Below are 14,298 nucleotides of genomic sequence, written 5' to 3' on the forward strand. Positions count from 1 at the left end.
TCCAAAAGGAGTAATGAATGTACACAGCTTTCTACTCTCCTTATCAAAAGGAACATGATAAAACCCTTCTTTTAAATCTAACACAGTAAAAATATTTTTATCTCTTAACTTTAAACTAAGTTCCTCAACAGTAGGGATCGGATGTTGATCTAAGCAGACATATTTGTTTAAATGTAATGGATCTAGGCTCCTGTTGGTTTTTGTATAATCACAATATTATTGACCCATTCTGTTGGTTGTTCTATCTTGGAAATTATATCCCTGTTTTCAAGATCATCTAGTGCCTTCTTTAATTTTGGTTTTAATGTTTCTGGCACCCTTCTGCAGTTACTAGAATATGGAACTGCATTTTGTTTTAGTACTATCTTATATTTATATGGTACTTTTCCAGTACCCTCAAAAACCTCAGAATTTTTTGTTAAAAAATTTTATTATTAACTTCACTAACTTGTTTTATTAATTCAAGTTTGAAACAGGTGTTTAATCCCAAGATAGGCATACTGTCACAATCAACAACAATAAATTTAATTTTAGAAAATTTTCTTTTTACCATACAATCTAATATTACATACCCCTTAGCTTTTATTTTATTATTACCATATGTGTTCAACGATAGTCTATTTTTTACTATTTTATTCTCTGTTCCTATCTTCCTAACAAACTTTATGGGCAAACAGTTACAATTCGCACCCGTATCTATCTTAAAAGTGATGTACTCGTTATCTATTAATACATTCTCAGTCCAAATATCTTTATTCTTATTCTTAAACTTCACCTGGTCAAGTGTCACTGAATCTAAATATGGTGTGTCTGATTCTCCTGCTATTCTCTGACCTACTCTTCTCAACCTCATGCGTTTTCTTCTTACTTCTAATCTTTTCCTTACCTTTAAATTGCTGCCTACTTTTGCAGCCCACTGCGAAATGATTTGGCTTTTCACATACTATTATATCTCTTACCAGAGAATCATGCAATGTTGCGCACTTGCATGGCTTTGCTAACTTTTTTATTGCCGTAAGAAAGTTATCAAAGTCTTCTCCTTCTTGCTGACAGCGCGTGTTAAACTTGAATCTATCAAATGTCTCATTTTCAAAGGGCATGCAGTGATTTTCAAACTTTTCTATGACCTTATCATATTTTTCTTCATCTCCAACATTATCAAATTTAAAGGTTTGAAATACCTCTTGAGCATCTTCACCAGCAATATTCAAGAATATAGCAATCTTCCTTTCATCATCTTTACTGTCATAGCCAGATGCTTTCATGTATATTTTGAAACTATTCATGAATTTTGTAAAGTTTTGACTTGTATTTTGATCAAACACTAAAGCTTTTGGTGGCTTAAATGTTGACATTTTCTTTTTATAATATTAAATTACTGCTCTACGTGAAATCTTCGCGTTTCTACTCGGTCTCGGCAAGCTTCTATCAGTGTGTGGCAGAGTTCATTAACCTCTAGCTACTGTTATTCATTTGTGTCTTATTTCAGTATAGTCTTATTTCCACCTTTTATCTTCTTGGCGTGATTTCACCTGACACCATGTTACATGTTTTATAACTTGTTAAATTATAGTCAGAACTTATTAAATACTATTTTATTAAGGAAACATATATGTTTTACAATATCTCCCATAAGCGCAGGAGTACCACTGACGTTTCTACTTGACGTCCGTACTGCTGCCACCTAGTGGTCATGTGTAGTTGATATAGGAGACCATACACTAGCCATCTAATGCTATCTTATGTAACACTTTTCTTATTGATTGAATTGTGGGCTCCTTTTCATGATTTTATCACCAACCTCGATGAAACAATGAAGATAAGAGGATAAACGAAAATTATTGCTCCCAATAATACTGAAATAAGTAGATGAATAGTTGAAAAAATCAGCTTTTTAGCCAACGGCTATAAGCATAATAAATGACTATCAACCATGTAAGGTATTTCGTGAAGGCAGAGACTCTGTTTTTCAGATTCTTAACTTTTGTCAATGAAGACAGTAAGTCAAACATATCAAAAAAGGCATCGTTCAATTTACTTACAAAAATCAGACATATAAATGAAAAATACCACACTGGTGTAGATTACCATTATCGTACTAAAGATTTGAAAAAAACTTTAATACTTGTCCTAGTCCTATTAATTCAATTAAATTGAAATCTATGCCTTGTGTTTGTTTCAGATGTTTTAAAAGAGAATTCACGGAAGGAGTAGCCATGAGAATGTGGGAAGCTTGTTGGGCTAATTATTTGACAGATTATTTCCATCTTTTTTTATGTCTTGCTATCATATCGGTTTATGCTGATGACGTTATTGCTCAAGATCTTCGATCAGATGAAATGCTACTACACTTTAGTTCTCTTGGTAAGTTTTATAAGCTGCATTCAAATACCTATATAATATGCATAAATTCAAAAATATGAAAAAATTACGAGTAACTTAAGTATGAATGAATTTTTACGAATTTGACGTCTGGTTAGTAGAACTCTATAACTTATTTCACGGTCATGTCTCAATTGAGAGAGCTTTGAGTTATAGAACGTTTCAGAAAGAGACATTGTGGAGTGCGAACACCACGAATCATCTTGACAATTATCACATGTGTCACCCAAAATGTGTCAGTTCCGACAAAGTCTGTGTGACATCAATTATCAGGGCGATCTACTTGAAAGTATACACGAGTATACAAGGACCAGAAACATAATATAAGTTATGCACAAAACATAATGTTTAGGTACAGGTGTCCGTCTTCAAATGGCTATTTTCCAGTATGTACCGACTATCATTTAGTTATTCTACTTTCCGTCAATTGCAACTAATAAATACTGATCAGACCATTCAACTTCCTGATCAAAGTAATCCTGTGTGTCGATCAACCCATATTTCAATAATGACTTATAGTTGAGATTTTTCTTCGATATAAATTTCAATTGATAAAACAACTAATCTGATACATTTGGTTTGGGATTAATTAAATTTCTCCTTGGAATCACATGTTGCAGGTTGAAGAAATGACACAACATCGATGAGGCTTGTAGTTGCCAAACTTTGCAGTAAACAATTAGTGAAGGTTCATTTGCGCATTCTTTTGATCAGGATATGTATAATGTGTATTGTATTACATTACACATTATCTGGTTCCATGTCAACTGCTATGATTCATTTGGAAGAAAAGTCTAATTTGAAAATGAATTTTTATTATTCTAAAATTAATTTTTTAAAACTTTTATTATCGGATGGACAATCATTTCAAACTTCAAATAGCAAAAATAAATCGTCCGGAAAGCACAATAATTATAACTAGGTACTACTACAAGTGAGCATCATTATTTTTATGTTTAGAACTGGTTACTTGTGGTACTTATACTCCGGTAAAGTTTTTAATTACCACTGTTGTTATTCAATGCCGAGTGTATAAGCTTTGCCAAGCGAAGAACCAAATATCCTCAACTTTCCTGGCCATTTATTTCTAAAATAACCTATTCCTTCCACCAGTACCCATTTTGCAGATATGATAAATGAATCAGTCTAGAATAAATTAATTTTAAGTGAAAGCATGAAGAGTTGTTTAATAATTATTTTATTCCATGTATTTTTCTAGCAATGTATATGGATGGTCAAGTTATTTCGAGAAAAGCAAGAGGTTTGTTACATCAGTTCCGACAAATGAGGGAAATACCCTGTACTCTTGCAGGTCTTTGCACAAGATGTGGTCCTGGAATTTGGGATAGTTCACACAGTCCGCGGATATTTTGCTTAGGACATGAACAGCCTGGAATGTGCATAAATTGAAATAATGGACTTACTACTGATGTTATTTATTTGATGGATATAATGTTGACGATGTTGAGATTTTATTATGTGCAATGAGTTGTTTGAAGAAATTTTTATGATGGAAAAATCATTTGCACCCTTTCGTTGTATAATGATCAAAGTGCAACTTTCTAATAAAATTTTAACCAAATTATTAACATTTTCACGGACGAATAATTGATATAAATAGTATTTTCAAACAGCTCTTTTAACAACTATTTTACTATAGTACAAAAATGGCGAGCACCAAATAAAGTTTGGGTTTAATAGAAATAGAAAAACACGTTTCAAAATCATTAGTTACATTTGTTATTTTATGTCACCCACTAGCAAAGCCCAAAATGAGACATAGTAGTTTCGCGATGAAGTATAATTTCCTTCGAGAGAAATCAAATCAGTAGTTACTAAGATGAATACTAATAATTTCTTACCTGACTATTTCTAACTAAGTCAATTTTTTGGCGCTGCATCTATCAATAGTTTCAAATAGATATATGATGTTTCGAATAAAGATATAATGAGAAATTCATCTCTGATTGCAAAAATACATCAAGAAATAGGGTGTTTCATTCAATAAAACTAAGATCTACTTACCGGTATAATAGAAATTGTAGACAACTAAAAATAGTTCAATTGAAACGAGCTGCTCGGAAAACTAGTATTTCAGAAAAATATTACCAGTAATTTCATTATACTCGACGAATCAGCTTAATGTGGTATATCCTGTATATAACATTTGTTATTATTTTTATATTCTAAGTAAATTGTTATCATAATTTATAGAACCGGCTCTTTCAAGTTCTAATAAAGTGCCTTATAGTTGTTAGCCACAACTTCATCAGGAACTTTTAATTTACAAACAACTGTTTACAGATTGTTCTGCCTAGTAGGTTTGACATTGATAGCACTATGAAAAACTTTGGATTTAGAACTATATTTTTGTTATTTACCTCTTGTACTCTCAACAAGATGGGTATATATTTTATTAGTTATGATCGTTCTGATGATGAAGATAGTTTATAATAGGTATAATATAACAATATTTTGAGTCTGTTGCGAACGTGTAAATATTCAATGTAATTTTGACCTAGAGAATTCTAAGAACTTTTCCTCATAAAAATTTTCGGCGAACTCAATTGGCAACACTTAATTTGAGTTGATAGTTTCCAGCTACATATTTTTGTTTGTTTTATTCAACTAATAATACTCAGAAGAATCGCGCAACAACTGAAAGAAAGTTTTTTGTCTTTCAATCAACACAGAATATGAATCACATAATTAATAATACGCTCTCAACAAGCCACTCCTCTTGAAGACATATCCGCACTTATATTAAGTGAAAATACAAATTTAATAATCATTTAATACATTTATTTTATCGATATATTTATATTCAATATATCAAATAAACTTGTCAAATTTTTTGTTCCTTCAAAAATGGTTACTTTTGCGATCAAATGAAATCATGAATGATCAAGATTAATACGCTCTGATCATAAGTTAACCAGACTTCTTTATACCATTTAAGTGCTTGTTACCTTCTTTCATACTTCCATGATACCACCAAAGTCACCTAAAAACTACCTGTATCAAAAAAATGAATTTTATTAATAATTTATTAAAATTAAAACAGTTCATTTATCAAAAACTTAAGATTCGCCGATGATACTGCTATAATGGCATTTATCAAAAACTTAAGATTCGCCGATGATACTGCTATAATGGCTGAGAGCGAAGAAGATCTTCAAAACCTGTTAGAAATAATAAACCGAGATTGTGAAAATGTATGACTCACTATAAATATGGAAGAAAACTAAATTCATGGTTATAAGTAAAATCCAAAATATTAATATTAACCATTTTCTCACACAAATAGAATGAGTGCAAAAATACAAATATCTTTGTTCAGTCATAAATGCTCAAATGGATCCAGACGAAGAAATCAAGATCAGAATTGAAATGGCTCGAAAGGCATTTGTCAAGTACTCCTCAATGTTTGCAAACAGAAATCTAAATCTCCACGTCCTGTACGCAGTGGAAACTTGGACCTTGAAGGCTCAAATTATAAAAAAAACTTGAGGCATTTGAGATGTGGCTCTATAGAGGATACCCTGGACTGACAGAATCACTAACGACCAAGTAATAATTATTAAGATAAGAAAAATATCTTACATAGGACACATCTTACGCAACGACAAATACCTACTGCTACAGGTCTTAATGCAGAAAGGCAGGAAGAAGAAATCCTGGCTTCGTAACATAAGGGAATTGACAAATTTCAGCGTCGGAGAATTGTTTCAAGTTGCGGGGAACAGAGACGCATTTAAAAACGTGGTCGCCAACCTTCAAAGAGAAGACGGCATGAGAAGAAGAAGAAAAACAGTTGTTGATCAAATTCGTAAAATATATGGTTAGAGGATTTAACACTATTTCTACCGACACTTCACGTATACCTATTCCTACCGCGATAGCTAGCTTACCAGTAAAAAATTTTTTTTATTCAATAGTTTATAATCTACGTTTTATTCTTTTTCGTTGCATTTTTTACAAATGGGTTTCCCAATTGTACATTTTCCACATACGTACTTTTTATATTTTAGACAGATTTTGTTCGCCCCATGCATTTATCTCTGCTAAATCCAAGATAATAAAAAATAATTGCAACGGCTATCTCTGAGATTTAGATTTTATCGAATAATTTCTGGCCATTTGGTCGATCACATCTTCGCTAAATTTGATGCTATCTAACAAGTAAATTATCTTCGGTGTTAGGTTGTCTTTTTCTTCTTCGGAGTAGTACATTAAGCTGAGAATTATAGCTTTATTCCTTGATTTGGCTTTGTAAACCATCAACATCAACATAATTATATAAGCGATAGAATTTGGTCGTTTTTTAGTTTTGCCAGCTCTTTTCTATTTGCTCTAATTGTCCCAACAATCGTAATTTTTTTGCTAAAAATTTGGTTGCTAAAGGTAGGCGTATAAATAAATTGTCCGTGGCTATATTTCTTCCACATCCTACATACGGTTATACTCTTTTCATAGTTACAAACTCTCCAACAGGAGGTGAAGAGTCTCTACTTTTATATTTTTCCAAATATGGAAAGCCGTTTATTATATATTTGCCATGTACATCGAATATTAACGAAAATTTTAATCCAAATTTGTCCGGTTTATTGGGCATTTATTGAGTGAATCTACACCTTGCTTTCATTGGAAACAACTGTTCGTCAATAGTAATAAATGGTCCTAGCTTATAACAATTTTAACTGTTGTCAATAAACTTATCGTATTCAACTTCGGAAATCATAGCGAATTTATCGGTTTGTAACCGTTGGCCTCGTTGATTTATGTCGTCAAATTGAATAAATCTCATAATCTCTGAAAAGTCATATCTATACCTAGTATTTGAGAAAAGAGGCTGGCCCCACTTATTATTCTATAGAAGTGCTATATTTATATTATTAGCATCGAATGCGCTGCGCGCATATACAATTGCCAAAAATGCATATAACTTCGCAGTAAACAGTTCCAGTTAATATCCCCACACATGCCTCTTCCTCTGTGCACCTTCCTATAACTTTGATTATATTCTCATCAATAATCACAGAAAATACCGTCCTAACTATGAAAATATCAATAAACACTAACCTAACCATTATCTGCAAGGTACTTATCAGATACAATCGTGCCACATCTATATTACCTTTCGTTTGTAACTTTATAGTTTTGGAATTGAGTCTTAAGGTGTGTCTCCATTGAACAAACAATGGGGAAACAAGTTTGTCAAACACGTTAATTAAATTGCATTTTTAACAAACATTTCTTATTTCAACAAACAATTGCGATTCGGCATGAAACATTAGTCAGTTTGGTTTTGTCGAAGAATGGGTGATTTGAACCGCCGCCGTCGTCTGACCTGCATTGCAGCAGTTTATATTTTAATGGAAGAACCTCGTTCTCGTCGATGGTGGCAGAGACAATTGTTTTTACGGCGTTATGAATATAGTGGTGATGATTTCCGAAATGATTTGACAGCCGGGTGTTTGTTTACAAATTTTGCGAAAATGTTAAATGAGGATTTTGAATTGTTAATATCGATGATAGGCCCAGTGATAAGTAAATAATAATTTTCGCCAAGCAATCAGCGTTCAAGATTGTCTGGCTATAACACTCAAGTTTTTGGCTTTTCCTTAATTAAAATACCAACCAAGGCTTCTTTTTTTCTGTGGCCCCCATCCCGGACTTACAATTTGTTGCTAGTAACTGTTTCTCTCGTCTATATTGCACTAGAAGAGTTTCAATCCTTCTTTTAATCTAGTAACTAAATTTACTCGAAAGAATTTGTCGCAAGATCAAAAATTGAATTTTTTGTTTATTCCGCTAATAATAACTAGTAGGAACTTTATTAGGAGATGAAAAATCCGGGCCATAATATCTTAAATCACCATATCATCCTCATATTATTTATATATAACATTGTTGATGTTATTGTCCTTCTTGTTTGTGATTTCGGGTATTGCGGGTTGTTGTTATGATCTTTTATTTGATCTTTATCAAGGCTTAAAATTTATGGTATGTACATAATAATTCAAATGTTGATGAAGATAAACAGGTAAACAAAAAATTGTGAAACTAGAAGTAAAATAATAATCAGATAGTGTAACAATATGGATATTTATACATTTATATATAAATGAATGGGACACACTGCAGACGTTTCTTTAAATGACTCTGTTTTATACAATAATGATCTTATTTGTTTATGTTATATAGTTTGTTTTAGATGCAGTGTGACCCATTTATTTATAAATACATGTATAAAAATCTATCTGATTATCGTTTTACTTCTAATTTCACAATTTTTTGTTTACTTGTTTATCTTCATCAACATTTGAGTTTTTATGTACATTCCATATATTTTTAGCCTTAATAAAGATTAGATAAAAGATCAAAACGTTGCCATTTTTAAAAATTTTTGGTCAGTTTTATTTTGAGTCCTCAACCCGCAACACCATTCGAAATTATTTGAATATGTTACCGTTAAAGTATTTTCTAGAATAACTAGATATTTCATATAATAACCAGGGAAGTTAGTTTACTATATAATAGTAAAGCTATAACCTAGGGAGCCAGATTTTATGAAGCCGAAAATGTGGTTCCTAATTTGTTTTATTTCGATTTACAAAATCAAAAAAAAAATATTGTTCAGAAGACTAGTTTTTATAGAATAAATAGTTTTCCTCAATGCAAGAACAGAATTTTGAACACATTTATCTACACTTTGATATAGCACTGATATAATTGAAACAAAGTCTTTGCCAGCTAGAGTATGAGTGTTTTGTGGGATTGTGGCAAAATTAAACACCAAAGTGTTATATATTTCCAAGCTTTCGAATACTAATGTATTCGTCGCCTGGGATATACCAATATAAAAATATGTATAAAAGTATAACAATAATAAAAATTAGATTTTGGTGTATAATTTTATCACAATCACACTATGAAAACGCTTAATATAGACAGGGTGTTTCTAAATTCAAGCGACAAAATTCAGGAGGTGATTGCTCGTATGAAATTAAGATAGATCTGTCCTATAACAAAATTTCCAAAGCCCGCTCGTTTCCGAAATGTTAACCTTAAAAGGTGATGTTAGTATTGGGTTATTTTTTTTCTATAATTTCAGTAAAGCTATAAACTTGAAACTCTGTAGTTTTCGTGCAATTGCAAAGAATCAATCACTGGTATTTTTTCGATATTCCTGTTACACTTCCAGCGTTTATTATGAATCGTATGACATTTTACATCTTAACTGTTTTCCACTCAATTTATTCAAAAGTTATGTTTATTTTTTTTTTCTAAATATTGGAAAAATACTCGTGGTTAGTCTTTTGTGAGTGCACGAAAATTACAGAATTTCAAGTTTTTCACTATACTGAAATTTTAGAAAAAAAATAAAAACTCAATTTTAGACACCACCTTTTAAGGGTGATATTTCGGAAAGGGGTGCGCTGATAAATTTTATGACAGGAAAAATCCATCTTAATTTCATACGAACAATGGCCTCTTGAATTTTGTCGCATTAATTTAGAAACATCTCTTTTATGCATACAGTTACACCTAATGACAAGTTTTCATATGACCATATAATTAATGATGCTGCGAATTTATATGCACGCAAAAATTTAATAATTTATAATTTAAAGTGTAATACCGACAGAAAAAAATCTTTATTTTATTATTTTTGAACTGTGTGTGTTTTAAATTAAAAATATGTATCAACGTTATACGTTGTGTAAACTTTATTCATATATAAGTATTGAATAGTGTTTAAAAAACCTTATACATACTTACTTTAAAAGTAGTACATGTTTGGAAGATTTTTTGCTTAAAATAATGTATTGTAACACTTTTAGTACAGACGGAAAAATATGACTTGCATCACATGAGGCAGATCTGTGAATCTGCTGCTGATATTTTCGATGAAAATGCTAATATTAATTGAATAATTAAGTAAAAAGTTTATTATAAAAATGAAGAAGGTTATATTTAAGTATTATGTATTAAATAAATGAAGAAAGGAAATGTTGCTTCACTAAATAAAGATATACTTTTTCAAACAAATATATGAAAAAACATCATTTCAAATAATATTAATTGGGCTGAAGATTGATATTTTCTCATTCTATATTATAGTCGCGAGGCCCCTCCTAAAGTCTCTCGATGAGGATCTTAGCAGGTGAATGCGAAAGAAGTGCTATTTATTCACATTTATTCAGTTGACCACTAACCTACATGAGACGGATCGACAGCGAGAAATGGCGAGGAGACCATAGCGAATCGTCCACACTCTCGCACTATCTTTCCCTCATCTGGATCGGGTTTTACGGGGTAGGCTATTAAAATTGTTTCCTACATTCTTCTCACTCAAAAAATTCAGTTAATAGACGTGAATGCCAGAAACTTGAGAACGAAGTATGAAATTGGCTATGAGTTTATAAGAAACTTCCGTTATGTTTGGTAGTGGCGAATTAATAATCTTTATTTTTAGTTATATTATATATATATATATATATATATATATATATATATATTACTCAGTATTCAATCTTTGCCATAAATTATTGGACATCTATTTTTCTAAGCGATGAATATTTGAATATTTAAACTAGATTGACGAATACATATTTTTTTTGTTATTGTTTCTAAGTATTATACAAAACTTCGAACAACGCAGCGTTTAAGGACTTGTTCTATATAATAACTAAGTACGCAATTTACATCTACTGTATATTTTAAATGACTTTTCTGGTAATAATATCAAAATATTCGGATCCGGACTTTAACGGTAACATACAGTTAAGTTTGTATATATTCGGACTAAATTTTATTTTATGAAATATTTTTGTTTTTTTTTGTGTTGTGTTTAAAACTGTAGAGACTATATCGACATACTAAAGATGTTAAAAGCTTGAATGTGTCTCTATAACAATACTGATTTTGTAAATTGAATATTGAATTTGTGTTTAAACCTTCATGGCTGCTTATTTGTTGATAAGATAGGTATATATTATAAAAAAAGGAAGAAATAAATGAATGAATTTCATTCTTGTTTTATTGATAATTTTAAAATACTTAAGGAAGAAATTGCTTGCAAGTCTCTGTAAACAGTAAAAGGAAACAAATTTCTAACTTCAAATTTTATCTATTATTTTGTACCTAGTTTAAAAATGAAAATAATAAAGCTAAGTTTTACGAAAGTTAGTTGATCTGTTAAGCTAAAATTAACTAGATTGCATATAAAAATGGCACAAAACCGATAATGTCAAGATCTTGCATGCTTTTTATCAAGAAATATTGCGTCTTGCATTTCATTGCACTTTGTAGTGCATCATGTCAAGCGGCCTTTATGGATTACGGACCGAATCAGTCATGGTAGGATCATTTCGACCGTAGTACAATTTCGGTCATCAAATATCTTGTGATTGAATTTTGGTGTTAAACCCGTGTGTCGATGAATCACCAATGCTGTTAATAAATAACACAGAAAAACTATAAACTTATAAATGATCGCACGTAACTAAAGTAATCAAAATGAAATGTTTTCGTAGATTAAGTTTTAACTTTGAAATGTCGTTCAATCCCTTTATCCTAATTGATCGAGTCACCTAAACACTACTTATACGAGGGCGGCTCAGAGAGTAAGTAAGGAAAAAAGTAACAAAAGTTAATATCTACATTTAAAAAAGCCAAGCCATTCTATCACCCTCAATCTAAGGCGTAGGGCGGATTAGGAACTTATTATATTTTGTAAAAGCTGTTTTTGCAATTGCTATCCGAGTTTTAACTTTCTCGTCGCAATCCCATTTTTCATTTAACATACATCCAAGGTATTTAGATTTATTGACTCTCTCTTTGTTACTTTCATTGACAAGTAATTGAGCTTCGCCGTGTTGTTGTCTACTTATGACCATTAGTTTGGTTGCATGCGCGTTTATTGTTAGTCTTGATAGAATTGACTAGCTCTTATTGGTCTTTCACTTTATCGCAGTAGCGTCGGAATACCTAATATTATTTATAAGAGTTCCATTTACTTTAATGCCTTTTTGATGGTCTTTTAATGCCAATTGAAAAATTCGTTCTACGTATATATTAAATAGCATGGGTGGGAGTATGCATCCCCGACGGATTCCCCCAAGTATCAGAAGGTGTTCCGTAGCTAGCTACTAGTCGTTATCAATCTGCTTTGATACCAGCCACCTCTTCATTCTTGAAAATTATTGGAAATCACTCAGAATAAGATTGCGATTATCAGGGGGATGAGGAAAAACTTCAAATTTCAATGGACTACGGTTTGCTGTATGAGCTCGAACACCGCTATGCAAAACAAAAATATCAGCGTTTATTTTGAAGGTTGACCAAAGTTTGATACTGTTTTACATTGTAGCACATTCGATAAAATTAATAGGAACCCTACCTAATTGCAAGTCGCCTTATTTCTTGGTTATATTCATTTTGCATATTTGTGTTAGCCTAGCTTTTTTTACAACGAGAATTTTTTGCAATTTTTTATCTTGATGCACCATTTTCAGACAGAGATTTTTTCATTGTTATTTCCGCACTCAACAACTGGTGTAATTTTTTTTGCAGCGCCCATTTTGAATATGATAATGGAAAAATGGGCACCGTGAAAATGTTGTGATGGCTGAACGCCGAATGGGATGCCGTGTACGCATAGACCAAAATATACGTTGTAATATGATAATGGTAACAGCCATAATAAAAAGATGGGGGATTCAAAGTGTTACTGTCTTGTAGTTTTTTTTTTCTTCAATAACACAAAACATTGAGTTAATTTGATAAACAATCGATAATTAATCTCATGTGCTATGATATAAAGAAAATCAAGAAATCTAATAAGAATTCTTGTCTTTTTCTTTCGAGATAATATAAGAATCATAACTAGAGAGCAAGAAAAATGTTTTAACATAATTGGTAAACAATTAGAAATTCCTTTATTGCTCAAACTTAAAGTAAAAAGATGAAGGAAATTCTTCCAACTTAGAATATACTTAGAACATAAATGTCTATTAGAAACACAAAGTTGGGTTTGCTGTTTAGTTGGATAAGGGATATTTAAATTTGGAATATGGTTTTGTTTGGGATACCTCTAATATAGCAATATTTTTACCTGCGGAGTTTAGGGTTGACACATTTTTGAAGCTACATTCGTGAGTGTGTGTGTGTGTGTGTGGTATATATCGCGGTTGTCAACGTGAAAATTGAATAAAACATGGTTTAATACAGAATAGGTAAAAGTCTTCATTATTATCTATTATCGGCCATTTAGCTGATAAACGAAGTCACAAAGTAATAGGCAAAGACAGCTGCAGTGACAGCTTGCAATGAACCTCCTCATTTGACTTAATTTGGGTGAATTTTCAGATTTTTTTCAGATCACTAATATCAGAGTCGTGCTGAATTATGTTACACAATACTAATACATCACATTTTAACGTACTTAAGATTGCGGGGCTTATTTTTCATGTCCATAGATTAACATGATCAATATGGTTATTACACTACTGATAGAGGAATCTCAGCTTCAGGAGTAATTGTTTGCTACTGAATAATTTTCGAGAACATTTAAGTGGACTATTTGATCTTTAGAATGGTTATGATGCTATAAATAGCCTGGCTTTAACACTATTGGACGCATTTCTGTAACCGTTTCTAAAAAAAATAATTACTCTCAGAGATTTAATGTATATATTTCATTTTTTCAACCATTCTGATAAAATTAGTTAAAAGGAAGTTTGTTGAACTTTCCAATTTTCCCTCGTAAGCTAAATCGATACTACATAATTATACGTATAAGTTAATTTTGGATCCAGGAAATGGTTCTGATATTGAGCGGAATTTAATGTATTTTATCAAAAGATAAAACGAAAACAACCTAAACAATTGTAAACATCGACTTTTCGA

General features: G+C 31.3%; 1 protein-coding gene across 2 annotated transcripts in view; it reads left to right on the forward strand.

Moving 5' to 3' along the window:
- LOC130900443 (TBC1 domain family member 16) overlaps window positions 1-4,109 on the forward strand; it is a 33,371-nt gene extending 29,262 nt beyond the window's left edge. For both annotated transcript variants that reach the window (XM_057811067.1, XM_057811068.1), the window contains exons 9-10: window positions 2,183-2,364; window positions 3,602-4,109. In XM_057811067.1, the coding sequence (XP_057667050.1) occupies window positions 2,183-2,364; window positions 3,602-3,792 (373 nt within the window). In that variant the 3' untranslated portion in view covers window positions 3,793-4,109. The remainder of the gene's footprint in view (window positions 1-2,182; window positions 2,365-3,601) is intronic.
- The last annotated feature ends 10,189 nt before the right edge of the window (window positions 4,110-14,298 follow it).

The sequence above is a fragment of the Diorhabda carinulata genome, chromosome X, assembly GCF_026250575.1.
Source record: "Diorhabda carinulata isolate Delta chromosome X, icDioCari1.1, whole genome shotgun sequence".
NCBI classification, from domain to species: domain Eukaryota; kingdom Metazoa; phylum Arthropoda; class Insecta; order Coleoptera; family Chrysomelidae; genus Diorhabda; species Diorhabda carinulata.